General features: G+C 44.3%; 2 protein-coding genes and 1 long non-coding RNA gene across 4 annotated transcripts; 1 reads left to right on the top strand and 2 right to left on the bottom strand.

The window, feature by feature from the left end:
• Window positions 1–1,353: 1,353 nt before the first annotated feature.
• On the top strand, window positions 1,354–14,990 carry LOC144111551 (mitoferrin-2-like). Its single transcript, XM_077644855.1, has 5 exons — window positions 1,354–1,694; window positions 2,341–2,566; window positions 9,331–9,387; window positions 9,470–9,870; window positions 13,262–14,990. The coding sequence occupies exons 1-5, from the start codon at window positions 1,578–1,580 to the stop codon at window positions 13,430–13,432; spliced, it is 972 nt and encodes a 323-aa protein (XP_077500981.1). The 5' UTR covers window positions 1,354–1,577; the 3' UTR covers window positions 13,433–14,990.
• Window positions 14,991–15,844: 854 nt separating this feature from the next.
• Window positions 15,845–23,740, bottom strand: LOC144111567 (uncharacterized). Its single transcript, XM_077644856.1, has one exon. The coding sequence runs from the start codon at window positions 23,482–23,484 to the stop codon at window positions 22,933–22,935; it is 552 nt and encodes a 183-aa protein (XP_077500982.1). The 5' UTR covers window positions 23,485–23,740; the 3' UTR covers window positions 15,845–22,932.
• On the bottom strand, window positions 15,845–27,089 carry LOC144111583 (uncharacterized). 2 transcript variants are annotated; one of them, XR_013310115.1, is made up of 2 exons: window positions 26,955–27,089; window positions 15,845–19,330 (listed from the first exon to the last, which is right to left on the bottom strand). It is a non-coding gene; the product is annotated as an uncharacterized LOC144111583 (long non-coding RNA). The 2 variants fall into 2 exon arrangements; XR_013310119.1 differs by lacking the exon at window positions 26,955–27,089 and adding an exon at window positions 26,703–26,948.
• Window positions 27,090–27,335: the final 246 nt, after the last annotated feature.

Raw genomic sequence — 27,335 nt, 5'->3', positions numbered from 1 at the left:
CGCCACAAGATACGGGGAAAGAAGGTTGCTCTTGTACTCGCCGTTTTGAGAGATCCAACAGTTTTGCTTGAACAGCCGAAGGAAGCAATTAACCCCGCATCTCTCTTGGCGCATGCGTTTCTCGTGCACGTGAGCCGTCGGCTCCATGCTGCAGGCTGGCGACGACGGTCTGCCTTTTCATCGCGCCGCCGGAAGTGGCGGTCACCAACGTGCCGGTCTTCTATAGTGTTTCCAGCTTCAAGACGGTGCGGTGGTCCCTGCAGGCATCTCCAACTACCAGTAGTCCTCGTTGCGCCGCTGTCTAGCATAGGCGCAGTAATGGCCTCGCGTCGCTCGCCCGACTTCCTCGCTGGACGGAAGCCATCGTGCGCACACGTATTCGCGCAGCCCCTAGCCGCTCGCGAGCAAGCCCCTGCGCGCGGCAGCGCTTGCTCTCATCACTGGGCTGTCGTGGACTTCGGATTCACGGCCGCTTTCCCGCGCCCCTCGGCGTGCCCACACAATTCCTTTTGGAACTGATGCAGCGGCCGCCCATCGCAAGTCCTTTGAACAGCTTCACGGCCCTACTTCATGATTCTGCTGTTCAAGGCGGCGGAGTTCAAGGCAATGGGCCGCTCCTAGCACGCACTCTGCATCCCTCAGCGCTTCCGACGACTGCGGCGTGTTGTTGGTGGCAGCGTGGCCGTCCACTGCGGTCATAGGCGGGAGAGATCTTCGGAGGCCCACCACCCTCTTGCTGCGAGTGCCCATGGATTAACCTGCTCTACATGCATTGCCGTCCTGTCGCAGCAGTATAGTTTGTGTTGTGTTCGTGTCGCTAGTGATCCCGCACCCACCCCTACCCCTTCTGGAAAAATATTGATCCCCCCCCCCCCTCTGTTGCGGGGTCCCTGCCATTTGTCCCTAGCTCATGACCTCTCACAATCGCTGTCACATCAGCCTTCCATCGTGGAAACAAAATTTACAACCTCAGCAGGAACCAATCCCTTTCGCAAACAAAAGGTGATGACTGGCGCGGCAGGTTGCCGAGGCGATGTGATGAATGAGAGCATGTACCTGAGCATTATGCGAATTTAAACACAGAAAAGGGCCCACTGTATGAGAAAGGTAATTCAGTATGCACGAGCTTTAGCTCTACCGTACGGTAATCACGGTAACTACGGCAATTGCTACCGTGCGGCAAATGTGGCTTGGCAAGCCTGGCAAGTGTAGCAACGGCAACCGTACTGCTCCTTCCTCCATGCATGGCTGGAACGAATGGCGAAGTCGGTGCCGCTAGGTGGGCTCGCAAGACGGCAAGCGAGGGAAGCGTGGAAAGCAGGTCGCTCTTCTCTCCAGTGGCTATTCGCTATACGAGGAGGGCGCCCTCTTGCCGAGCTAGCGGCGCGGCGGCGCTGGTTTGCTTGCCGCCACCGTAAACCATTGGCACGAGTTGTCCTTACCCCTTACGACAAGTTATTTCTGGTATTTCTACACAAAAATGTAGGGGTTTTGGACGCTCTCATGCACCTTTGTTTCTAAATTGTCTCCTTAAGGTTAATAATTCCAAGGCGGCCTATTAATCAGCTCTTGATGTTATGGAGTTCGAGGACTATGAAAGTCTGCCGACGGCCAATGTGGTCACCCACATGCTTGCGGGTGCCGCGGCAGGAGTCATGGAACACTGCGTAATGTACCCTTTGGATTCTGTCAAGGTGAGTTTATACCAGACGCGTGGAGCCCGGAAAACACGATGCTTGCTTGTGCACGTTGTGCGAAGCGCTTTACACGTTTCACTGCTAATACTGTGGATGCGCTGCGGTTACGAGTTTGTGTTAATTTGTTTATAGGACAGCGCATTTGCTAACTCTGCTTGTGATCAGTTGTACGGTAGCTTAAGCGACTTCTCTTGAAGGCTGCACTGAAAGTTGCCATGCTATGAGAGTCGTCGTACCAGTTTCGCGAGTGGTGAAAAACGCGACCTTGACTGCTGTTGGCCACAAGTGCAGACTACTGCGGTGATATGGGTTCATTTGCCTAACAAAAGTTGATTGTCTTGTTTCCGGACGCAGCCACAGAACTAGTCGCGCAGCTGTGATTATTTTGGTGGCTAGACGACGTCGCAGTGTAGTCTGCAGCGAGCACAGAGTTATGCAGATGAGCCTTTCTCTAGTCGTGCTCGCAGGTTGTAACGGCGTGCTCGAGTTATGCCCTGTGACATCGCTACAAATGGCATTTTTGCCCAGTGCGTGCACATGATATTTGAAAACTATGGGCTTAGTATGTGTTCAAAAGCGTAATCAAATGTTGACCATTCATTTGTGTATACACATATGTTTACGTAACTCTCTTTACTTGCAGACTAGAATGCAAAGCCTGCGGCCTAGCCCCGGCGGTAGATACAGCTCAATTCCTGATGCATTCTGCAAGATGGTACGACATGAAGGTGCGCTCCGACCTGTACGGGGGATGAGTGCAGTGGTTATCGGTGCTGGCCCAGCCCATGCCTTGTACTTCTCATGTTATGAAAAGCTCAAGCGAAGTATCAGCGGCACGGAACACGGAACAAACAGTCCCATTTCTCAAGGTGCTTGGGTCATTTCATTTGTGTGCTGCATGGTGGAATTTGTTGCAGTGCCTTCTTTCTGATGATGCACTTTGCTGTTACACAGCTGCACTGGTGTGCTTTTTCTGTTTGTGGAATAACATTGATTAGTCTTTTAAGTTGTTCTGTGGCTGTGGAATTTTTACAGTGTGAAAGCCATATTATACAGTTCATAAAGACCTAACCTAATTACCACATATTCCTGTGCTCAAGCCTGGTGCTTAGTATCTGTAGGCTCAGTCTTTTACTGCAGCTTCTTCAGAGAGACTGATCTTTTTGTTTTACAAATGTATGTATGGCGCATTTCAGTCAGCGATATAGAGCAGAGCCCTGAATGTGTGAAAGTGCATAAATTCGGTCTCTGCCAGTTACTCGGGATTTGAATCAAAATTGTCCATTAACACATGCTTTTTGGTTTGCGGAGCATGAAAACATGCTCCGTATTGCCGATTGGAATGTGCCATAAAATATCGCTGATTAATGCACGACCTTCTTGCGCATATTTTGGCTGTATAAAGTTATTGAAGGGGCTCTGAAGCGGCTCACAAAAAGGTGCGGTATGCCTGGAATGTTAAAGGGCTCTGCTTCGCAAATATCCCCCAGCAAGAATTTTTTTAATGCATTTTATAGAAGCTAAGTTATGTAGTCAAAGTTGAATTTCAACGTCTTTGCGCCTTTCGCTGTCCTCTTGTCACTTTTTGAAAGCTGAAAGGTCGGCTCTTCTCTACCGGCCCCACCGCTGACGGGTGTGGTAGTTCCCCGAGGGGGGTGGGGAGGGAAAAGCTTCCTGACCTGCTGGAGCGATGCAGCTGACTGGCCGCGACCATGTTAGCTGCATGATGGCTAATAGAATCTTACCAATAGCCATTTCTTAACCGTCATACACAGGAGTGTGAAAAAGTCGAAGGGCTCTGAAAAAGTCAAAGGGCTCGGCAACTTTCTCGCGATTGTGGGTTTTCTGCTGCATGTAGAAGTGTATTATTCGGCTCAGGTGTTCATGTGAACAGAACGTAGTGATTGAGTGTGTTTATGTACTCTCCTCGGAAGGTGTTTTTTCGGAGCCCCTTAAGAGTAGATGAATCAAGTCTGCACTAAGGTTGTTGAGTCTGTCAGATAATTTCTGACATTCATGATAGTAATCTTAAATGTATTACTGTTTACTCTCAATAATTTGAACTGAAAATTCGTTCCTTATGCAGAGTTCAGTTTAAGAGGAACCTTCCTAACACATTTGATGTTGACAGCACCAAAGCATCAGTTCGAAGAAACCAGTTGTTCAAATAACTGACAAGAGTTCACCGTATGTGCTTGGCTTTCGTTTACGGGCTTTAGGGCATCTGCTTATGTTGCTGAGCTTGAGGTTGTAATGGCTTAAAGCTTGTTTTTTCAGGCCTCATTCCAAAGCCAGGCATGAAAAGCATGTGAATAGGTCTGCCCTCAATAAAATGCAGTGATGACATGCTACAGTACCTCTTGCTGGGCTAGTTGGTGAATCATTGTGTAACAAAAATAAAAACAGCGCTAATTTTTACACAAACCACACACACCACAGCGCCTGTCCACACCACAGCGCCCGTCCTGTCTGATCTTTCTGTGTGGTTTGTGTAAAAATTAGCGCTGTTTTTACTTATGACATGCTACCAGTGCATGTGTACGAATTTGCCCATTTAAATTTTGGTGATCAGATCAGGTTGATGTGACCAGAAAAAATGCCTCATTTTGCCACTTTATATTTCATATATTTGACTCTGCATGTATGTTGTGAAATGAAGTATGTCTAATTTATTGAGCTGAAGAAGTGAAGAAGTCACTGTCATCATACCTTGGGCATTCTGGCACATTTTGAAATCACTTTGATTGAATGTCAAGATCGACAACAGGTGTTAATATGCACATGCTTACTTCTCCAACATGCAAAACCCATAGTTATAAATGATATACTCATTTCAGCAAATAAACAGTTCATAGTTTGGGGCGCATGAAATTTGAAATTCATGAATAGCCAGTTAATTCAACTTGCTGAACAAATCAAGTAGGGTATGTTCAGAATCATTTGAAGCTGTTCAAATATGTTTTCTTAGCTTTCGAATGATTTTCAAGTAATTTATCCGAATAAGTGCCTTCCGCGACTGTTTCAAAAACGGCTTATTGTGATGCCGCATGTTGTGCTCTCTCGATTGGTATGTGTGGGAAAGGGGGTTCAGTGCTGTGCTGCAGTCCATTCATGTGGACGTGTTCATAAAGCTCATATGTGGCTTCCAAAATTCGGGAACGCGTCGCGGTTCAACCAGGCTTCGAAACCCCTACTGCGATTCTAGATCTCAGAGGCCATAGCTCATAGCTTGTGCGCCTCCCATGTACTGATATATGGTACTAGTTTATTCGCTGTCGTCGGAAAAAAAAAAAAACTTTCCTTTGCTTACAGAATGATGGTCATGGCGTTAATATAGTGACTGCCTAGTTGCGCCCTCTATAGTAGATACCTTTTTGACTGCTTTAGTAATTACTGCATGAGTTATAGTGCTGTACCATAGTACCATCACTAGCACTTCACTGTTTTTGCATAAATGCCACTAGTAAAGATGATGCGTATGAATATTAGACTCGCATTCAATTCAGTTATTTCACTCTTCGATTTGTATTCAGTTTGGTAGCAAACCTACACTACTGGTATTCAACTTGGTTTCGAAAAAGTACAATTTTCACACCCCTAATGATAATGATTGTATTTGTAGTTAATGTGTCTTATGGAGTATCTTGAATGCAGAGGTCACAGTTTTTGTTGTGTGTGTGTGAGAGAGAGAAATGAAAAAACTTAACCTTTGGTGGACATTTGGGATATGTAAACCATCTGTACAAAAAATGAATGTTTCAAAAGTTCCTTGAGAACAGTGATTTGTGAATAATTCTGAAAGCAAATTTAGATGGAGGACTAACTATTGAAAACTTAATTTCTCCTTGTATTTTTCAGGTGTGCGCCAGTACGGTGACGTGCACATTGTTGAAGAGTGTAAAAATTTTCTCAATACACTTCTCTTAGCCTGAGCTTGGTTCTTGTTTGTTGGCTGTAGAATCTTTATCACAAGTAAAGCTCCCAAGAAGCTTGCTTTTAAGGATAATGGGGCTCTTGTAGACTTTAGATGGGTGAGGACAAGAGTTCTCACATTAGGGAAATTTGGAATGCTGGAAATGCATAGCAAGCCACAAATCTTGGCCCGGAAGGCTGTAGATTTACTAACGCCTCACTGTGTTGCGTGTGCATTTATAAACGTGCACAGTCCAAACAGGTAACACACAATGCAAAAATATTGCGGAATAGTCATGTATGCGCAAAACAAAGTATTTATGCTTAGTGTTGCTGAACAGGACATGACAAGTCGTCTGAATCCGTAACCCAGATTTCGTTCCTCCTGAAGACATTAATTTCAGATGTTGAAGCAATGAGTCCTGCTTCATGTTGTAGTAGGTTGGTGGAATGCATCTCAAGTTTATTTTGCAGAAAAAGGGGGTCAATGTTGTTCTTTGATATAAAATTAAGATATACTAGACTGCTGTTAAATCAGTCGTAATCATTATTCTTCAATAGAAATTCTTTTGCTCTAGGTGAAGGGTGGTCATCTCCTTGTAGATCTGCAATAAGTTTGATTTTTTCCATGGCGACTTTCTTTCCGTGGAGGAAAAATGCAAAAATGGCTTATACTAACATATCAGTGCACATATTAAAAAATCATAGTTATCAATATTAATTTGGAGCCCTCTTCTTTAGTGTGCCTCATAACCCTGTAGTGTTGCTTGGACAGGTAAAAATTCGTCAGCCAACTTCTGTCTGGCCAGCAAGGTAATATTTGACTAGGAAACATGCACAGAACAATTTAGTGCATATTTCACACGTAAATGTATGCAACGCCTGTATGGTGTGATGCTTCCTTGACACAGGATTACAGCAGGTTGAGGATTTGGTCCCGGTATAATGCCCAGTATATGCTTTGCACTACACTGCTCGTATTGTGGTAACAGGTCCATACGTCACCAGTTGAAGTGAGTGGTTGTCACGAGGGAGCTCAATACCTGTGGTTAAATTCTTGTTATACCTCCATTGTATTTTTGTATGCTCAAGAGCGTTAACAGCTGGCACCTTTTATTCCGCTCTGTTTTGTTTCTTTGAAAAGCTTTCTTCTTTTAGTTACTTGCATTGAGGTGTGTGCAAGTATTGCTGTTGTTAGAATTGCCTAAAATGTTTGTTTCTTTTCATTTCTATTTGGGCAAGTTGTTTACAACAAAAGGAAAATAGAATTTTTTTCTGGTTTGTGTTATCTGGTATCTTCCTAACAGAAACCAAAATGTTCAAAAATTATTGACTTTGCAGGTTTCTTTCATTGATGTGCTGACCAGTTACTGCATTTCAAACATTCTATAAAAGACCGGTACTGTCTGGAGCTGTATAGGGCTTTTAATTCAGAAAAGTGTGCAGCCTGTTTTATGCTGCTCTTTCCTGCAGCTTGATTTAGCACCTTGCTGCATAAAAGTGTGCACTGTTTCTAACTATATCTAACAGCATTGGTCATATTTTGAAATTCTTAAAACCTGGTGTTTATTCAAGTTCAGTGAGCTTGTTGCATAAACAGCATCAGCTTTGAAATGCACATGTTGCTTACGCATAAAAAAAAAGTTATGTGGATTAGCTCAGCTAATCCAGGATATACAAAGTGAAAGATGTCGGCGTTCACTGTGTTCATTGGCGTTGGTGTAGACAATGATGGATTTGAGCAAAGGAAGGGCGCACAACTGGCTCCTTGGATATGCGGACGCCTCATTCGTGCTTTGGTACATGCTTTGATACATTCGTGCTTTGGTGGTGAGAGATGTGGCCTGAATTCATTAGCGCTGACAGCGTTGTGGCTGACATGCGGCACTGCAAGCTGTAGCTAGGCCGCAGCGTTCATTTGGTGATCAATCTCTCGCGATCAACTATTAACTGCATGCACCTCCCAGGGTGGCAGGGAAGGCGCGCTGCTTATAGAGTGTGCGGAACGCAATCAAAGCAGGCTTTTGCAGTTGAACACGAACGCCACGTAACATGAAAGTGAGATTGAGGTCTCCGCTTACCCGCGGAGCCGATTGTGCGCCTTTCCTTTTGCGAAAATGAACGGCCTTTACAAAGTTGTCAACGCCAATAAACTCTATGAAACGCTGTGGGCTCACTTGTTTGGTTTTTGAGGAAAGGAAATGGCACAGTAGCCTCTCGTGCAGCAGCAGCGGTACACCTGTCGCTTGGTGCTACTAGTGCCACATGCGCAGTAGTAACTAGGGAGCGAGAGAGAGAAACGCGGCAGCGGCGAAAGGTCAGGTGACGGAGTCGGCGGCGGCCATCTCCACGGTGCGTGACGTCATGCTCCGACATACGCCGGCTCGCCTGAAGCGCAGTGTTCACTAGTGTAATGAAGCTGTTCGCTTCAAAAATTGGCAGTGGCTTAAACGAATATAGACACCTAATTTTGGTGGCATGTTTTCTTCTTCTACAATGATGCTGAAGACTCTGTTACGCATGAATCACTGTGTGATATTCGTCTATGACCACTTATTAATTTATAATAGAATTTTTCTGTCATGCTGTTTCGGTTTCAACAGCCGAATGAAGGCTGTGTTGTCAGAGTGCTTTTGTGTCACGTGGGGCATAGAAAAACATCCATAAAATTGCTGCTTCATCATTTTAATTTACTGCAGTGCTGAAGTTAGCCTTTCTCAAGAGCCAGAATGACAAAAAATGTGGAAGCAGCAATTATATTGCAGTTTTTTCATGTCTCTTGTGACCTGTAAGCACACGTTGACGTCACAGTCCTCATTCTGCTGTTGAAACTGAAACAGCATAAGAAAGAAATGCGATTTTAAATTGTTTAGCGGTTATAGGAAAATACAAGTGGTAATTCATGTATAATAATGCCTTGCACATCATTACAAACAGGAAAACACGCATCCAAAAGTTGGGTGTCTATACTCCTTTAACTTGGCTAGCCTGGAATTCAGTGAAAAGTAAGGACACTTGTTAAGTGTCTGAGGCTCATCCATGGCAGCTCTGCTACACGCTCACAACAGCAGTTCTTAATATACCCGCACAACCATGTGGCTATGACGTGGTATCAACATAGTCTTACGACACCCCCATCAGATGTCATCACATGGCTTCACATCACCCCATCGGATGTTCTTAAAGTCAAAAGGTCAACCCAAAGGTCACCAATGTCAAAGGTCAACTAAAGGTCATGGGTCAAGGGTTCGACAACCCTAACTGTACCACATATGGTCATACCCCGACTGACATGTTTGGGCTGAAGGTCGTTCAAGGTTATTCTCTGGCCTATGCAACGACTGCTTTATGTAGCATAGTGAAGCTTTTCGCTTCAAAAATTTTTTCTTCTAGAGGCTGGTGGTTTGTAACCATTTTTCTCAGTGTATTCCGTACCTGCTGTAACATTCAGGCAGTTACACAGCTTGAATCATATCATAGCTGAATGCATATTGGATAATTTTTCAGAAACATTCTAGCTGTACAGCTCTTTAGGGCAAATACTGGTGCAGGTAGTGCTAAAGCATATTACTTAGGCAAGTCTGCAATGTTGCCATCAGACTTCTTTGGTACTGGGAATGAGGCAGTGTGGAAGTTACATGCCATTGCAAAGAGCGATACATTTTGCACTTGTTCCATGAAGTTCGGTCATAGGTGCACATGTCATTCTTTTTAATTTCAGGCCTTGCAGGGTGTCTGGCCACTGTGATGCATGACAGCATAATGAACCCAGCTGAAGGTGAGTTTGCAGCCAAGTGGCTTTACAAATTTCATTTCTTCTCAACCAACAGTGCACTGAATTGAGGTCGTTTTCTGTGCAGTGGTTAAGCAGCGAATGCAGATGTACAACAGCCAGTTTAAGCGATGCACAGAGTGCTTCTTGCACGTGTGGCAGCATGAAGGAGCACGAGCCTTCTACCGGAGCTACACAACCCAGCTGTCCATGAACATTCCGTTCCAATGCGTCCACTTTGTCACCTATGAGTTCATGCAGGTGGTGACTAACAAAGAACGTGCCTATAACCCGATGGCACACATGGTATCTGGTGGTGTAGCAGGTGCGTTCGCTGCAGCCGTCACCACGCCATTGGATGTGTGCAAGACATTGCTGAACACACAAGAGACTTCCCTGCTCAAGACTACCCACCAGCCTCAGATCAGTGGCCTCATCAATGCTGCAACGACCATCTACAGCTGTTGCGGCTTGAAGGGATACTTTCGGGTAGGTCACCTCATTTTGCGACCTGGAAGAAAATGTGAAATGTTCAGTTGTGATATCTTCATCATGTCTACATGCTTTGCCATCATGTTGAAACAAACTTGCATTAAGCACAAATATGCAGATAAGAGTAAAACTCATAACTGTCGATTTTTCTAGTCACCCCCTCTTTTTTTTGTCAAAGTACAAAAATTCACTCTTATTCATGTTTGACCTAGAAATGTGAGATATGCAATTGATACAAAAAAGTTGTACCTAGCCTTTTCATTTTTAGAAATTCAGTGGAACTCTGCTAACACTTCTCGCATACAAACCTTGAAAGTCATGTTATGGTGCAGATAAGACATTGAAGTGGCCTCAGTTAATAAAAAAACAAGAAAATTGTGGGGTAGATGGGAATCGAACTCAGGCCTCCAGCATGCGAGACTGAGACACTTCCACTCCGCCATGACTGTTTGACTCTTGAAAGTGAATGAAGGCGCATCTAGTGAATGCACAGATGTGTAAGGAACATATCTTCGAGATATGTATTCTGAGGCAGGCGTGAATAATTTAATTAGAATGTAAATTACAGATATCCCAGTTAAGCGAGTAACGAAGTGGATTTCCGATGAATTCCCCTTGTGAATGGCGTACAGTCATAGTGCCATCATGCAGCACCCACTGAAACCCCCAACACGCAGTGTGCGGCGATGGTCCAGCAGATGGCGCGACCGACCTTTCCAGGTTCAGCCGAGTTGAACCGCAGCCAAATTTTTTTTTGCTTCACTTCTCTTATTTTGGTATTTGTTCCATTGTCATATTGTGAGTCAGCAAAAAAAAAAAAATTAGGGGCATTGCGGTTGACAAATGGAATAAAATGACATATGTTCACTGCATTGTTTGCTGACTTGCATAATATTCATTGAACTACCAGCATGAAAGTGCATGTTTAAAATACTTCCATCTTGTTACTTAGCAACCCACTCTGTACACACCAAAATGCTTGGTTGACATACTATTACAAATGGCACAGACAGTGAGACTAGTTCTTACCCATATTGTTTGTATTTTACTTGAAACCACTGAGTGTTGTTTGCATGAACTGAAGTATAATTTTCTCTGTCATTTCTCACTGCCTTGTTAGCAACAAACATGTTTATCCTTCTAACATATTGTGGCCTCTTTATGTACCAAAGTGCCCATGTTGACTTGCCCATCAGCCATTTAGTGATGCCCAGTCGTCACCATCTTGCCTCTCTAGAGTAAAAAGAGGCACTCGTAATATGCTGTCTGGTGTTCTGCAGTTTATAAGCTAAATTAGAGGGGAACATGGCACAGGGCTTTCTTATTTCTGCCATTATTCCTTGGAAGTGGACCTGTCAGATGTATAAAGTAGTAGTTGTGGCAGCACACACTGACAGCTTCATAGCACAGAAACCATTATAATTTGGAGTGTGCATGTGTAGCATCTGGTGCAGAGCGCATGCCAAAGGTGGTTAGCGTGCACCACTTTGCCATGCGATATGAATTTTGCTTTTGTGAGCTTTGCATAGTGTGCACATGCAAAGTCTCCCAGGAAAGTGTGTGGACCTTTCTCCTTGGGTTATGGAAATTGAAGAATTGATGTTACTCACCTTCAAGTACTTCCCTCAAGAGCTCGTACTTTTAAACCAGTGCTCCTCCCGCTCTTTGAAGCATACTGCGAAATTTTATTAAGTGGCATTCAACTGCTTATTCACATCCTGTTTTACTTTTGTGGTGTGAAATCTGTTGCCTTTCAAATGAGGCTGCAGCCCTTAGAGTAACCAGAATTCACACATATATGTGTAGGGCCTATTGCAAGGTTGGAAGACACTGGTGATGTCAGACTTTGTTAAAAACCCTGCATGAGGCATGATGGCCGGCCAAGCACATACAGTCGAACTTCATTATAATGAACTGGTTTATGATAGAACAATGGATATAGCGAAGAAATGACGATTCCCCATGGAAGCTTTGTCAACACTGGCTACAACGAAGTTACGGCTATAACAAAGTAATTGCCAGGCCCCTTCAACTTCGTTATAACGAGGTTAAACTGTAGTTGCTTTGCTATTGACCAAGCATGACCAAGCTGGTGACAATAGTGACAACTTGTGCATGCAGTACTGTTCGCTTTAGCATGCAGCCAAATGAAGTCTAGCCTGAACTGTGGGTTGGTTTTGGAGATAAATAAATTTGGTTGAATAGTTTCTAGGCAGACCTCATGTGTTTCTGCGTGTAGTCGTGTAGCAAGTATCAATATAGGTAGTGGTGATTAATGAAAAATGGGATGTTATTACCAGCGAAGTTGTTGCAAGGGATGAAAACAAGAATTGGGCACCATCCAGTTAGCAGTTCAGGGCTCGTTGCACACCTATTTATAAAGAAAGCATTTCACTTTAGGCCTTACTGCAGGTTGAGAAATGGCTTGAAACCTTAGTTCTTGTTGTACATTTGTGCACATGGCCTTTGGTTGCCCATTTTTTATTGTACCTTTAGCAGCATCAAGAGAATGAATCGTTCATGCCTTGCTGCAGTGATGGTCTATTATGTTGTGGTACCATACGTGATCTCAACTGCCCTCGAGCTTTCCCCTGGGCCCTTTAGGTTTGCTCAGAGTGCTTTCTTCTAAAAGCCAGGCACATCTCAGCCCTTTTCTTAGTCTAGCATATAAATAGAATGCCACTAAGGGGTTCTCAGAGGTCGTGGGTTTGGATCCCACCGACGGCATGTGGTTGTTTTTTCTTCTACTTTCTAATCATTTATCTTTCAGCCGTAAAATAATTGCACTATTGATATCTTATTGATTAACACCACAAATTAAAAAAAAAAAAGGATAGGAAATTTTTCCTATGCTTTCTTTTGTTTCGGTGACTGCTCGCTTTTTTCCTATGTACGTCATAATGAGCCCTTTATTTCCCTCCCTTTGCCTGCTCACACATAGGCAGTGGTTATGAATGGAGGTTTGTGGTGGTTGCATTACGGAGCAGGCGGGGATGGAGGTTGAGTCAACCGTAGTGATGCTTTGTAAGCAAAAGTCAGTTGACGAACTACTCTGCTAAGAAGACTTTTCTTTGTGTTCACCCAAAATTCCATTATATCTGACAAGTTCCATCAGCAGTCCTTTAGTCAAACTTAGCATCACATATTTTTTCTCGAAGTCTGTGCATGGTGCAAACACGTAAGTATAGAATGTTGGCTCGCCCAGGGTGCCGGTTGGCTGCCGTGCCTTGCTTGTTGTGTTGCTGCTTAACTGGAACTCTGTCATCAGCACAGCAAATATCATGTCATTACTTCTTTACACTAGTAGTCTTATTCAGTTTACTTAAGACCAGTATATCTGAATTTTAGACTTCACCTAATTAATGTCTTGTTTTCACCTCCTCTGCAGGGGTTGCAAGCTCGAGTGCTCTTCCAAATGCCTGGTACAGCAATCTCCTGGTCTGTCTACGAGTTCTTTAAGGCCAGCTTGAACAGACGCAGGGAAAGTGAGTTCAGCACCTCAACCAGTATAGACACTGCAGTTGCTAGTGTGTCCATGGGCCGTTCTGGCACAATCTAGGAACCTGTCTACTTGAGGACATCCAGTTTCCTGCAGTATGTTGGCGGCTAAAGCCAGAATACATGACCACGGCTGTGCCTCATTTGGAGGAGCTAGTCACGTGGCAGCGTGTGTCCTGTTGGGCAGAAGTGTTCGAGTCTGCCACAGAGGTGAAATCTGTCTTGCTTGTGCCAAGTCAGGTGTGCATCAAGCTATCAGCAAGCTTTGAAGATGAAGAACAAGCTCAAAGCCTTCGTCTTTCAAAACAGGAGTGAGACGTCTTTGGTGCAGCAGTTGTGCGGCAGTGTGGTGTGTGACTTTTCCCAACGCACGGACGCTTGGCCATGTATTGATTCAAAGACATTGGTGCTGCTATATATACCATGTTACCATCCCTGCAGCACCTCACATTAGGTTGTTTGAAATATCAAAGCTGGCTAGTATGGGTTATCCCAGTTTTAAAGGTGGGATTGGAGCAGCTCTGTGTGAGTTGTGTTATGCACAGATGTTGAGATTGTGATGGAAAGAAGCTGTGAAGTAAATGGGGTAGTTGAGATTTTAGTACCGATAGTACAGTATGCAATCAACGCACAGTAGAACTTTTTGTTGCTCCCTGAGTTTGGGGGTTAAAAGCATTGGCAGTCTCGCATTTTGTAAATCAATGCACATTTCTACTTCTATGCCACTGCTTTTAGTAAAATGTTTGTGCTTGTTATTTACTTATAGTATTGCTATATCATTACTTTTATTGTGGGGAAGAATGGACATGGCAAGTTGAAGCAAGCAGTGCCAAATGTGTGGAGCAAAACTGAGTGCCATTGACAGTGTCTCCGTCTAAGACCAAATGAGACATGCATGCACAAGCAGGATGTTTGTAGCAAGGCTCATACTTTTAGTTAATGTTACTTTACTATGTGGTTGCTTCAGTTCAATGCAAAAGGTGTTTGATATACAAAACTGCATTTTTTTTGTAGGCTTATTTGACTAGTCATATTGTTCAGAATTCTGAAGGATAGCAGCTGTTCTTTAATGCTGTAGCTAAACAAAAATTAGTGCCTTGGTGAACTTTGGCAGTAGTTTATTTTTTAAAAATTGCAATGGAAACTTCTTCCTTGGAGCAAATGATGTCAGTAATAATCTTTTGTAATTAATCCATCACATTTCATCTCCTAAACCACTCATTCCTTGCTGTGAGGAGTAGAACCCACTAATGTTACTTTAAAGACCAGCTCTAATCACTCATCTATGGAGATGAAGAGTAGAAAAGCCTAAATCACAGCAGAAAAAGAAAATTTTGTACCATTGAAACTGTCATTAGCAGCGTGTGGCTACAAGATTTAGAGCTTGCTTAAGTTTTTTTTTATAACTACAGAGTAAGCTTGGACCATTTTAAAAACGGTGTAATGTAAAGTGCATTTTGTGATGTATGCGAACAGCCCTTGTTAGAGTCCTGAACCCCATCCCTATTTAATAATGAGAAATGCCCGGGAGTATGTAAGGCACCTTGTGCACTGTCATCCCTCCCTCCAAATTTTTGTAAATGCGCACAAGAGAGGAGAAATTAAACGCACATTTTTTAGCCTTTGCCTTTTCCTTCAACTCAGATTCAAACTTTATTTTTTCTTGACTTACACTTCCGGGAGCATTGCCCCACTTGCCAAGGTTGTCGCTGGTACCATGGCCTGTGGTAATGCATCTCCCACTGTTGTGTTGAGCAGTGGGGCGCTGACCACCTGAATACCGGCTGCAGTATTGAGTCATATGACGTGATATAGGAGCTGTAATAAATTGCACCTTAATTTTGTAATTTGTTTATGAGTGCTGTCTTGCACTGCGCAACTTAAGGTGTTCACGGCTGTGTAACCTACCCATTGTACTTGGAGTGTTGAGTGAAATGCAAACAAGACAGTTCAAATGGGAGCAGCTAAACAAGATATTTTACTTGAGGTTTACTGACGTGTTAGTGTAGTTTTATTTTACTTTGGTGGCGTGAAGACTGCTGCATGGAAGTGTTAAGGCCCACGTATGGGTCTGCAGCAGTCATAATTTCTTTAATTATTCCTTTGGCAGTAATGTTTTCTTGTTCAGGTTAATGCTGATGGCACTTGATAACCTGCCAAGCTCAGTGGGAGTGTTCAGGGCTTTCTTAATCAGGACAGACATGCACCAAGGCACAGATCTCTCATTTTACTAGGTTTGACCTGTGCCAGGCAAGACATAAATCCAAAGCGTTGATGTGTATGTCGTCCTTCATTATTACTGGTAAAGGTGCCTCTTCTCATCTGGAGCAAGCATGTTAGAGTAAATTGGTGTGCTGAATTGCTGTGTACCAACTGAGTGAATATGTAGGATCGCACTGAAGGATTTGAAGCCTTTGTCCATGGCCTCATGAGCACCTTCTTAATTTGAGCAGCAGCCGGTATCGTCCATCACTAGGCTAGAAACAGTTCATATTTTTTATTGCTGGATATGTACGAGGGTGAGTCAAAAATCGTACTCAATGTAGCTACTACAGTCGAACCTCGTTATAACGAAGTAGCATCGGGACCGTAAATTAGTTCGTTATACCCGATATTCGTTGTAACAGTATGCATAAATATTGGCTCTGACAAATCCGCAATTTGGCTCGCGCAAATATTCTAAATACTAAAATGCATTATTCTGGGCTTCGAACCCACTATAAACGAGGTAATCCTTACCTGTCTCCTTGTGGTTTGTGGCATTTAAAACAAAATTGAGCGTAGTATGGGAAAGTCGAATTACAAAAGAACAAAGTTCGACAAAACGGGTCTGCGTTCGTTTATCTGAAGAAGGATGTGATCTTTGTCTGGTGGCTTTTCACAGCACTGAGCAGAATAAAGTTTTCCACAGTGTCCATGCACAAGAGGGCCTTTTCTACCTCAGCAGTTTTGGTCGTCGGCAGTTTCTCCAAATAGCCTTTCAGCCTCCTGGCCATGTCCGCTGCGTCCGCACTGCTTATTGGTGGTTCATCACGTTCGCTGTCACCTTCGCTATAGCTGCTGCTGTTATCCTCGGGGACCACGGCGCGATCCACAATTTCTTGATCCGTCAGCTCAGGCGCCACGGCAGAGTTCTCATCGGCCGAAATGAAATCGTCAAATGCGATTCCTGGGAGTGCCAGTCGATCCCAAGTTTTGTCCAGCTCTACCAGGTTTTCATCAGGCTGAACTTCGTCGTCGACGGCAGGCAAAACAAAACCGGCATCCGGGAAACAGTTCCTTATTGTTGACTGCCTCACCTCATTCCAAGATTCATAAAACATTTCAAGCGTCGTCTTGATGTTGATGGTTGTTGATCTCCGTCGATCAATATCGAAAACCAGTTGCATCACCAAACGCTTCCGGTAATTGCACTTGAGTGAACGGATAATGCCCTTGTCTAACGGTTGCAAAGCAGAAATTGCGTTTGGTGGCAGAAACACCAAACGAACTGCCTTCAGCACGATCGAGACTTTGTGCGCCGAACAGTTGTCCAAGAGCAACAGGACCTTCCTGTGCTGCCTCTCCATGTCCTGGTCGAAATCTTTGAGCCAGTCTTCGAAAGCTTGGACGTCATCCAGGCCTTTTTGTTAGACAAGTACGCAAGCTGCAAATTACTGACTCCTTTCAAGCACCTGGGACGTGCAGACTTGCCGATTACGGTGAGTCGTCTTTTGTCTGAGCCATCCATGTTCACGGCAACGGCAACCGTCACCCGGTCTTTGTTCTTTTTTCCTCCATGGCAGGTTTCATTCTTTACTGCCAGTGACCGCTCTGGCAACAACTTGAAAAACACGGTTGGACATGTTGCGCTCGTCGTATTCCTGGAGCAGAGGCCGAAAATTCTCTAGCCACTTTCCTCATGTCTCCGCGTCGACAGCAGTCCCTTCGCCAGACAATGTGTGGCACGCGATCTAATGTATATCTTTAAAACGTAGCAGCCAACCGCTGCTTGCACGGAAATCGTCATGCCCTAGTGCGCAGGCCAGGCTGACGGCCTTCGTTTGAAGAAGTGCTCCCGATACTGGGCAAGTTTCGAGCCCTCACGTCTTTAAACCATGAAAGCAAAGCCGCTTCCAAGTCCGGGTGATGGCAAGGCCTAACTCGCTTACGGTCAGCTTTTATAGCATTCTCGGAGTTGCCCTCAATCTTCTTTCTTGCGGCTAAAATGGTGGATAAGGTACTTGGGGGAACGCTGAACTCCGCTGCAACATTCTTTTTCTTGCGGCCACTGTCCACAGCTCTGAATATCTGCAGTTTTGTCTCGAGCGAGACCGCCTTCTGCTTCGTTGTCATTTCAACCCGGTGCTGCTCTGCGATGATGCTGAGGGTGCCGCAAAGCAGGCTCTCTACGCAATGCCGGCTCGCCACCGCCGCCTCGATGTTGCCAGTGTTGCTGCGCTTGCCTTCACCGCTGGACAAGTGGCGCGGCCCTTCGGCCCTTTGTCATCATATGAGCTTTCAGAGTTTTTGCGCTCTGTTCATAGGTGGCGCGACCAGTCAAACGCGCAATTTATGTGCCAGGCCGCCAAAGTTTTTGCAACCTTTTCAAGCGATAAAAAGAAAGTGTGCTTGTGAATTGGCTTCCAATATTTATTTCGCTTTTTTTATGCTACCTTTAGCGTTTTGAGCTTCACATAAACCTAATATTTCTTCGTTACAGCCGATATCGCGGTGGATCTTGCGTTTTCGGTTTCGTTATAAAAGAATAAATGTCGTAAAAATGAAGCATGACCAACCAAAGTTCGAATTTAGTTCGCTATAACCAATAATTCACTATATCAGTGTTCGTTATAACGAGGTTCAACTGTTATAACTTTTTTTGCAATGCAAAGAGGAAACTGAACTTCACATCATTTTTCAGTATAGCCCCCTTGTCTTTTAACGCACTTGGTCCATCGATGCACAAGCTTCCCGATGCCCTCAGAAAAGGTTTTCTGCTGAGCAGCGAGCCACGCATGCATTGCGTCCTTCACTTTGAGGTGAATCTACGGCCTCTTAATTCCTCTTTGAGTGGACCAAACAAGTGGTAGTGAGAAGGGGCAAGATCAGGACTAACGGAGGATGAGCCAGTACTTCAAGCCGCAGTTTCCGGAGCGCTTCAGCAAGGTGGGCAGCAGTATGTGGACGGGCATTGTCATGCAACAACACAATACCCTTCGAGAGTAGTCTTCGGCATTTGCTTCGAATTGCAGGCTCTAGCTTGTCAGTAAGCATCTCACTGCAATGCTCACATTGTTGTCCCTCTATCCTGACGATGTTCCAGTGCTGAGCCTCTTGCATTCCAGAAAACGGTAAGCATCAGCTTTCCTGTGGATGGTTGGGTTTTGAACTTTTTCTTGCTGGGCCATTGTGGATGTTTCCATTCTATATTCTACCGTTTACTCTCTGGCTTGTATTGGTGGATCCAGGCTTCGTTAGCAGTGATGATTCTGTGTAAGAAGCCGCCACCTTCATTACCATAGTGATCCAAATGCTTTTGGCAGATGTCCAAGCGTGTTCGTCTTTTTTTTATGCAACACTGTGAATTGTTTTGGAATCCATCTTGCACAGACTTTATGAAACCTAAGACTGTTGTGCATGATTTCATAGGCAGAACCATGACTAATTTGCAGACGATGTGCCACTTCATCAATTGTCACTCGTCTGTCACAAAACGACGTGACGTGCACACTCAGTGTTATCATTTGTGGCCGTAGATGGTTGTCCGGCTCCTTCCTCATGCGCAACACTCTTGCGACCATTTTTGAATTTTTCAATCCATTCATAAACACTCCGTTGCGGCAAGACACTGTTCCCGTATTGTGCCAAAAGTCTTTGATGGATTTCAGCTTCTGATGCACCTTCCGACCACAAAAACCGAATCGGTGCTCGTTGTTCCTCTTTGGTGCAAACTAACAGCGGAGCGGCCATAATCTATCTGGAATAAAAGGAAGACAAATGGAGCAATTAGGATCAAAATTTGATAGCAGGACCACAACAGTATACAGTGAAAGCTCGTTAATTCACAACTCGTTAATTCGAAATTTTGGATAATTCGAAATAGTCATCGTGGTCCGGTCCGCAGTGCATAGAAGTTTATGCGCGTAACAGCTTGTTAATTCACTCAAAAATTGGCGCCGCCACCCATAATTCGAACTGCGTGCCGCCAAGCGCCGCTGTTGAAAACCATCGTTGGAAGCTTTCACGGCAGAACGATAGATGGCACAACCATCGGGGCGCCACTAGGGTGCTGGAACAAGTACTAATCAGTCTTTCCTGCCGCGACTGCTTCGAGGAACGACGTTTTAGTGTCTTAGCCCTCGTTTTGCACGCCGCTTGCTGTGAGCTTGTGTCCGCGAGATGTGTTCGCTTGGGAAATACTGCGCCAAGACGGTGAAGGAGAAAGTGGCGATTTTACGCGAGGTGTACGAACGGAAGGCCAGCAAAGTTGAAATCGCGAAAAAGCACGGGATTCCACCGAGCACGTTGTCGACCTACGTCCGAAATAGGAAGGCCATCGAGGATGCCTACGAAGCCGAAGATTTCGCCAGCAACAGAAAAAGGCTCCGATTAGCCAAGTATCCGGAAATTGAGACCTCTGTGATCACGTGGGTGAAGGAAATGAGAAGCGCAGACATTCCACTGAGCGGCCCAATTATCATTAAATTACGTTGAAGTAGACAGCGATGCAGCAGTGTGCGGTGCCCGAGGTAATGAGGACATTGTCGCTGAAATTGTTGGGGAGCAATCTGTCCCAGAAGAGGCAGAAGACGAGGAGCAAGAGCCCGTGCGTCCGTCTGCGGCAGAAGTTATGGGAGCGCTGAATGTCGCGCTCCTTTTCTTCAGCTTTGAAGAGGGGGAAGAAGACCCCCTCCGTCGCATTCGCACGCTAGAAGACCGAGTGACTACGGTAGCCCTCAGAGAGAAGAAGCTGAAGATGATAACAGATTGTTTTGCTAAATAAATGTTTTTCGTGCCCTCCGGGCATCAAACGCGTCCATTTTTGCTCACTTTCATTAGTTCGAATTTTGGTTAATTCGAACTGGCCTGGCGGCCCCATGGAATTCGAATTAACGAGCTTTTACTGTAACAATAAAATAAACGAGGGCAGAGGTCAGTATGAACAATGCAAGAAGAGTTATGTCAACATTGTGGGTAATTTTTGACTCACCCTTGTAAGTTCTTCACTAAGTTTTCATTAATTTTCTGCCCGCAAATTTAAGCTAGTATGTTATTCAAATTTGAGGATTTAGGATATATTTGGCTCCTATTTTCCTGTTAAAATTAATCTTGGATTGAGAAATGCTCCTGAATAGTGCAGTATACGGCTAATGTGTGTGTAAAACTTCAGGAATATAAATTTCAGATGTCAAATTCCCTGCTTACTTGAATATGTCTGTGGAAAATTTGTTTTTGCTTCAATGCGCTTTCTAATGATAACTTTTGTACATCAACATTAGCCGCAATCCACATAAGCATGTGAAACGTCTTTCTGCCATTTTTACATATCCTTTTGTTGCTGGCATTGTGATTTCGGAATGAGTAGCATTATATCTGATTGTACTTGTCTTCTATTTTCATGTGTGTTGTGGTGTTCCTTGTTAAACTTGTTATTGGAGGCTGATTGTAGGTCTAAACTATGTGTAATTATCAAGAAGATACTGTACATATAAGAAAAGTTGGTCTCAAATGTCTGCCTCAGGTTTTTGCTGTTAAAACTTTTCCTTGCACTGAGTTCAGGGGGTTGGCCATGTTGGAGGACCAGAAGCAGTTTCTTTTTTAATTCTGCTTATTGTCTCCTGCACCTCAGTCAGAAGCTTGATGGAAGCTGTGCATAGAGTTCCAGAACTGAATTGTGCCTGTAAGGTCTCATGCATACCTTCGGAAACTGGTTTTAGTTGATCTATACATTTCTTTTTTCTTTATAGGACTTGCATTCGGTGTGCATCATTTTGGTATGGCAATGTTAGTGCCGTCTACAGCTAAGTTTGCAAATTCATAATTAGTACATCCAAATACCGTATTTACTCGTGCCATTTGCACACCCCTAATTTCATTACCCGGGTTTCTGAAAAAAAAAAAAATACTAGCATATTTGGCGCTCCCTCCTGCGCAAGCACACCAGCATGCATGCGGGTACGTGCAGGGCAAGCTTGGGAAGGTAGGCGCAACCGCGTGTGGCTGCGTAAGTTGAGTGATGTAAAAAAATTGGAGGACGCATACTTCGCCTTTGAAAGTAGAACGCGATACCGTGATTGGGCCCTGTTCATAATCCGCTATCCGCCGTGGTCACTAATCGGCCCGCCTCCGCAGATGAACGAGATCGCAGCGCCCCTCGGCGGACTCTGTGACAGTTGGATACTTTCCGCTAGACCTACCTAATGTCAAAGTAGTATCGCATCACCATGTGGTGGCATAATCAGCAGCCTCTCGGCGGGTTTATACACCTCTCTTTCCCCGATTGGTGATACCCGAATCGCACCTTGCACATCGATACCTCACACATACACGCATCAAACCGTTCAAGTACAATGAACCATCTCAGAAATCGAATTAATCAGGCTGAATTATGTAATCGCTAATTAGCATAGTTAAAATTAACTACGCATGCATCCACAACACATTCACTAGGTACACCTCTATCCCGCTTAAGCCGATGAACGTTTGTGGTCTATGAGTAGTGTGCCCGTCTCGCAATCCAAGGGTCATACGTTGGAGTCGCACCTAGTTTCCCAATTTACTTTTCAGTGCAATTACTTTATTTTGCATATATAAACATCCTTAAGACGTTTGCGACCAATGCAAGCACGCTAGCACCAATTTATGTGCTTCACCCCGTGCCTGGTCCGCGATCCGATTGAGCAGCAGGAGTGTGATCACATGGAGGTGTCTGAATTGCTCATGCAAGAACATGTGCTTGTGACGTCATGAACCGGTCGGTTATGTTTAAATATTTGGCCACACCGCCGGTCAGCGACGACACTGGTTTTTCTGCAACACGGGGCCGTTAACGTGAAGGCATTAAAAAATCGGTAATTCATTTGTAAATTGGTTCTGGTAAGGAAAAGTCAACTGAGTGCTGTTTACCCTGCTTGCTCGCTCCGGTGGTCACATGTGTCATGCCAGAATCCGAAACTTCCGAACTATCAATCAATCAATCACTTTATTTCAGCTTCTTTTACAAAACTGAGGGTGGCAAGAAAAAAGCAGTCATTACGACCGCTTGACAAGCCTCGCCACCCCTACAAAGAGGCAGTTTGGTAGCGACTGTGATGGTTACATACACTTGTAACAACGCAAAGGTACATGGAAAGACAAGGCGTGTAAAATACATGCTCAAAAGGAAATATTTTTTTTTTAAATACGGGCATAAAAAGAAACTTTTTTTTGTTTTTTTTTTCAAATACATGCATGAAAGGAAACTTTTTTTTTTTATTAGCATGGACAAGTAGTATTTCCGCACAACAGAATAAAGGTTTTACACAAAATTTACAGTTCAATGCAATAGAGTTCTATACATGGGTACACATACTGTGGCACCTAGCTTGAAAACACATTTCGGATAGCCGAGACAGACATGCTGTGTAACGTGTCGTAAAATGGCGTGTTCAAGTATTTCGGAAGAATGTATTTTAGTGTGGAAAAGCCATAGTTTGTTCTGCATCGTGGTAATGAATAGATCATACGCTGTCGTGTCACATACGGTGTCCGATGTGGTGTAAGTGTCACAATGCCGGAAAAAAATGCGTCGTCTTCGGCTATTATTTTTTTATAGAACAATGAAAACCTGTAATCGAACATTCTTGTTACGGGTATCATTCTGTATTGCTGGTAGATAGGACGTGTCGGAGCATCATACGGTACATTAGCAATTACGCAAAGTATTCTTTTTTGCAGTACTAGAAGCTTCTGGATGTTAGATGCTGTGGTTTGTCCCCATACAAGGAAGCAATACGATACATAAGAATAAAAGAACGCATAGTACAGATTAAGCTTGGTTTTGGTGGGTAGAATATGTTTATTCCGCGAAATTATCCCAATATATCTGGAAAGGGATAGGCACACTTTGCTTACGTGGGCGTCCCACGACATAGTAGCAGTAAATACCACTCCGAGTAATGTGAAGGTTTCCACGTACTCAATGGGGGCGTTGTCGAAATAGAGTGGTGGCACACTGCCTATATGCTGCCCCTTCGGATGGAACAATAAAGCTTTAGTTTTTAGTTTGTTTATTTTTAATGAGTTCAAAGATGACCACTCAGATAATGATGACAAAACTGTATTTGCGCTGCTAGTTAGTTCTTTAATGTCAGGTGAGGACAAAAATAGACTGGTGTCGTCAGCATATATGATGTATTTAACTAAATTACTGGTGTTGCATACGTCATTAATATATATATGTTGAATAGGAGTGGCCCCAGAAGGCTGCCCTGGGGCACGCCGTTTGTGATTGCTAACAAGTCCGAAGAGCAGTGATTTATAGCGACATACTGGCGACGAGCACTGAAATAGGATTGAATGAGACAGAGGGCGTGGCCACGTATACCGTAGTGGTCGAGTTTTTTAAACAGAGTTTCGTGATTCAGTGTATCGAATGCTTTGCTAAAGTCTACAAAGACGCCTAAGGTGAGGTGTTGAGCTTCGAAGTTATTTAATATGTATTCTTTTTGATCAAGCAGAGCATGCTCAGTTGATCTATGCTTGGTGAATCCATACTGACAGTTGGCTATTACACAGTGCTTCTGTAGGAAATTGTAGTATCGTCGATGCATTATTCGCTCTAGCCCCTTGGAGAAAAAAGGTAGTACAGATATTGGCCTGTAATTTCCTAGAACGTTTTTATCACCTTTTTTATAAATAACCACAACTTTGGCCACCTGCATGGCAGCGGGAAAACGTCCTGTGTGAAGCGCGGTATTGTAAATATGTGTGAGGCATGGCACGATCAAAGGTAGTACGTATTTTACAGGTAAACTTTGAATATTACTTGGGTCAAGACTTGTCGTGTTCTTTAAACTTTTACACACTGAGTAAACCTCAGCTTCGTCGGTTGGTTCAAGAAACATCGATTCGTTTAGCCTGTCGCCCAAAAATCGAGACATACCTGGATTGTACTGACTGCTTCCAACTTCAGTGAAATATTGGTTGAAGGCATTTGCAAGGGACGGCCCAGCTATTTCCTTGCCATGCATAACTAGGCTCGCGAGGTCCTGATGTTGGTTATTTCGATTTAGCAGAACATTTAGGCGTCTCCATTTTTCTTTCGGGCGGTCGGAGAGATGCGCATTAAACAAATTATTATAGTAGGCAGTCCTGGATGATTTAATTTCGCTATTTAAGCGGTTCCTTAGCGATTTATAAGTGGCTAACACTGCGGGGGCTCTACTTTTTATGAAAGTCGCGAAGAGCTTATGTTTCTTTTTTACCAGTCGTACCAGGCGAGCAGTCATCCATGGCTTTCGTGCTTTTTTTGAAGGTTTTATCTCAACTATAGGGAAACACTCATCATAAATTGGGAGAAAGAGCCGAAGGAGCTCACTGTATGATTCATCGGGTGTTGTGTGCTGGAAAACAGGATTCCAGTTCACAAGTGAAATACTGTTCCTGAAATGGTCAAGGCGGTTTTGGGAAAGTAGCTGTCGACGGACTTTCAAGGCTGTCTTGGCGAAAGGTTCTTTTTGAAGACGGACGAAGATAGGAAGATGGTCGCTAATGTCTATCGCAATACGACCGACAAATGACGCATCCTCGCGATTGGTGATTAGTAAATCCAAAGAAGAAGAAGAATGTGAGGTAACACGTGTAGGTCCGCGGATTTTATTTTGGAAGCCAGCTGTTTGTATGGTGACTAACATGCGCTCTTGCACTGAACTGCTTGTGCTCATATCTATGTTGAAATCGCCCCCGATGCACGCCAAGAAGTTTTCAGAAAGAAAAGATAACTCGTGTTCGAAGCTGCCAAAAAAATTGGCTATATTGCCATGTGGGGGACGATAAACAACGCAAAAAGCTTGACCGCCACACCTAACTGCCAGCATTTCTATGTCGTCGTCACTTAAGCAGTGATCAGATAAAATTTCACAGGAATAGTTTTCTTTGATCGACATTGCTACGCCTCCGCCCCGCTTCGTAGTACGGTAAAGAAAAAATGATCTGTACCCGGGAAGATGGATGACGTCAACGTCTGAGCGATACCATGTTTCCGTTAATAGAATGACGTCAAAGGGACAGGTTAAGCTGCATAAAAAGTATGTTAGTTGGTCAGCTTTGTTTACGGCCGATTGCATATTCAAATGCATGATTTGGCAGCATTTGTCTTTGTTTTGCGAAAAATATGCGTTGAGCTGTGAAGGTGTGAAAAGTGGCGATTCCTCCATTGGCAATGTTAGAAGAGCCATTTTCACGTGTGCTGCTTTACGGCGTCCCTAATTCATCTTCGATAAGTCTGCCTGTGTGTAAATGTGAACCACCGAAGAATCGTCAGTTTGGCGGGCTAGAATAGTGCCGTTCCTCGTCCACACATGTTTCCACGAGACCTCCTTCTTTCTCGCAATCGCAGTGCCCAGAAGCCTTTTGTTGTCTGGTGTCAAGTGTTCATTTACATAAATCGGTGGTGAAGTTGGTAAAGAACAATCTACACTGATGTCCTCATTTGTCAGACGTACTTTTTTCGCCTTTTCCAGCACTGCGTCCCATTTTACACAGGATTTAAATTGAACAACAATGTTTGAATTATTAGGGTCACGAGTGGGCACTCGATGGCAACACGCTACGTCCGACTCAGTGATAGGTTCATGAATAGCATCTCCAAGGTTTGTAACAAGATTAAGAACATTTTCCTCGTCTTGCTTCAGGACACCTTTAATTTCAATGTTCGACCTTCGTGAATACTGTTCCGCATGATTAAGCTTTCTCTCGAGCTCCTTTGTCTGTTTTTCCAGAGCAGCACACGCCACGCTCAATTCGTTGGTTATTTGCTCCAACTTTGCGTTCTTTTCCTTTTCATTTATTAGTTCCCTTTTTAGGTCCTCAGTTTCAGCATGCGCGTGGTCAATGCTCTTAATCATCTCAGTTTGCTCATTGCGAACTATTCGGATTTCGTTGCGTAGGTTTCGTTCGACAGATTCTCGTGACGCTTTCAGTTCCTGCTTTATCTCTTCTTTCAACTTTGACAGATCGGCTCGCATTTCATCCTTTACTTTTGCCGCGTCTTTTGACATTTTCAGAACAACAGGGCACACACCAGTTGGCAGCAGCGGCGACGGACAAGAAATGCAAAAAATTTCGATGTGTAAATGCCAAGCACTAACCTGCAGAACCGGGCAAACGGAGCGTTAGGCGTTGTTTTCCGTGCGTCGTCGCTACTGCCAAGTGATGAGGGTAGCCAGCGATAGCAGTTTTATAGCCGGGTCGCGGTACGTCACTGCTGCTGGTGATAGCAGACGCCCCTCGTCGGTGATGATTACGTCCCCTGGTGCCGGTTGTCCGGTAAAGGGCAGCGCGTCCAAGCGGGGGAACGCTCAGTCGGCTAGAAACTGTCGATGCAAAGGGGCGGGAACGACCTGCGGAACCGGGCAAACGGAGCGTTAGGCGTTGTTTTCCGTGCGTCGTCGCTACTGCTGTTCTGTTCGTAGCTCTGCAGCCAGGCTACATGCGAGGGCGCCGTTTTATCGCCTTGTATCTCCAGCTTCCTCTGACTGTTCGCTTAGGGATTGCATCGTTTCACGTTTATTGCTTTGAGCTGTGCATGCGCCGTCATGCCACCACACAGGGAACTATATAACGCAGGTCGGGGCAGGCAAGGGTGAAGGGGGGGGGGGGTAATGCATCAACGTAAGTTTGCAGTAAACCTATTTTTTCGCGAGTTGCGGTGTCAACTTAAACGCGGCAATATACAATCTACACTGCGCGTTGTGACCTTTGTGGAGTTTTTTAGCGTGTTT

The sequence above is a fragment of the Amblyomma americanum genome, chromosome 1 (assembly GCF_052857255.1).
Source record: "Amblyomma americanum isolate KBUSLIRL-KWMA chromosome 1, ASM5285725v1, whole genome shotgun sequence".
NCBI classification, from domain to species: domain Eukaryota; kingdom Metazoa; phylum Arthropoda; class Arachnida; order Ixodida; family Ixodidae; genus Amblyomma; species Amblyomma americanum.
This window is presented reverse-complemented; position numbering and strand designations above follow the sequence as displayed.

Excerpts from the sequence above, each read along its gene's own strand:
- LOC144111551 (XM_077644855.1), top strand. The coding sequence starts at position 1,578 with ATGGAGTTCGAGGACTATGAAAGTCTGCCGACGGCCAATGTGGTCACC. Across the intron at positions 1,695-2,340 it reads ACCCTTTGGATTCTGTCAAG|ACTAGAATGCAAAGCCTGCG; the intron begins GTGAGTTTATAC and ends CTTTACTTGCAG. Across the intron at positions 9,871-13,261 it reads GCTTGAAGGGATACTTTCGG|GGGTTGCAAGCTCGAGTGCT; the intron begins GTAGGTCACCTC and ends CCTCCTCTGCAG.
- LOC144111567 (XM_077644856.1), bottom strand. The coding sequence starts at position 23,484 with ATGTCGTGGGACGCCCACGTAAGCAAAGTGTGCCTATCCCTTTCCAGA.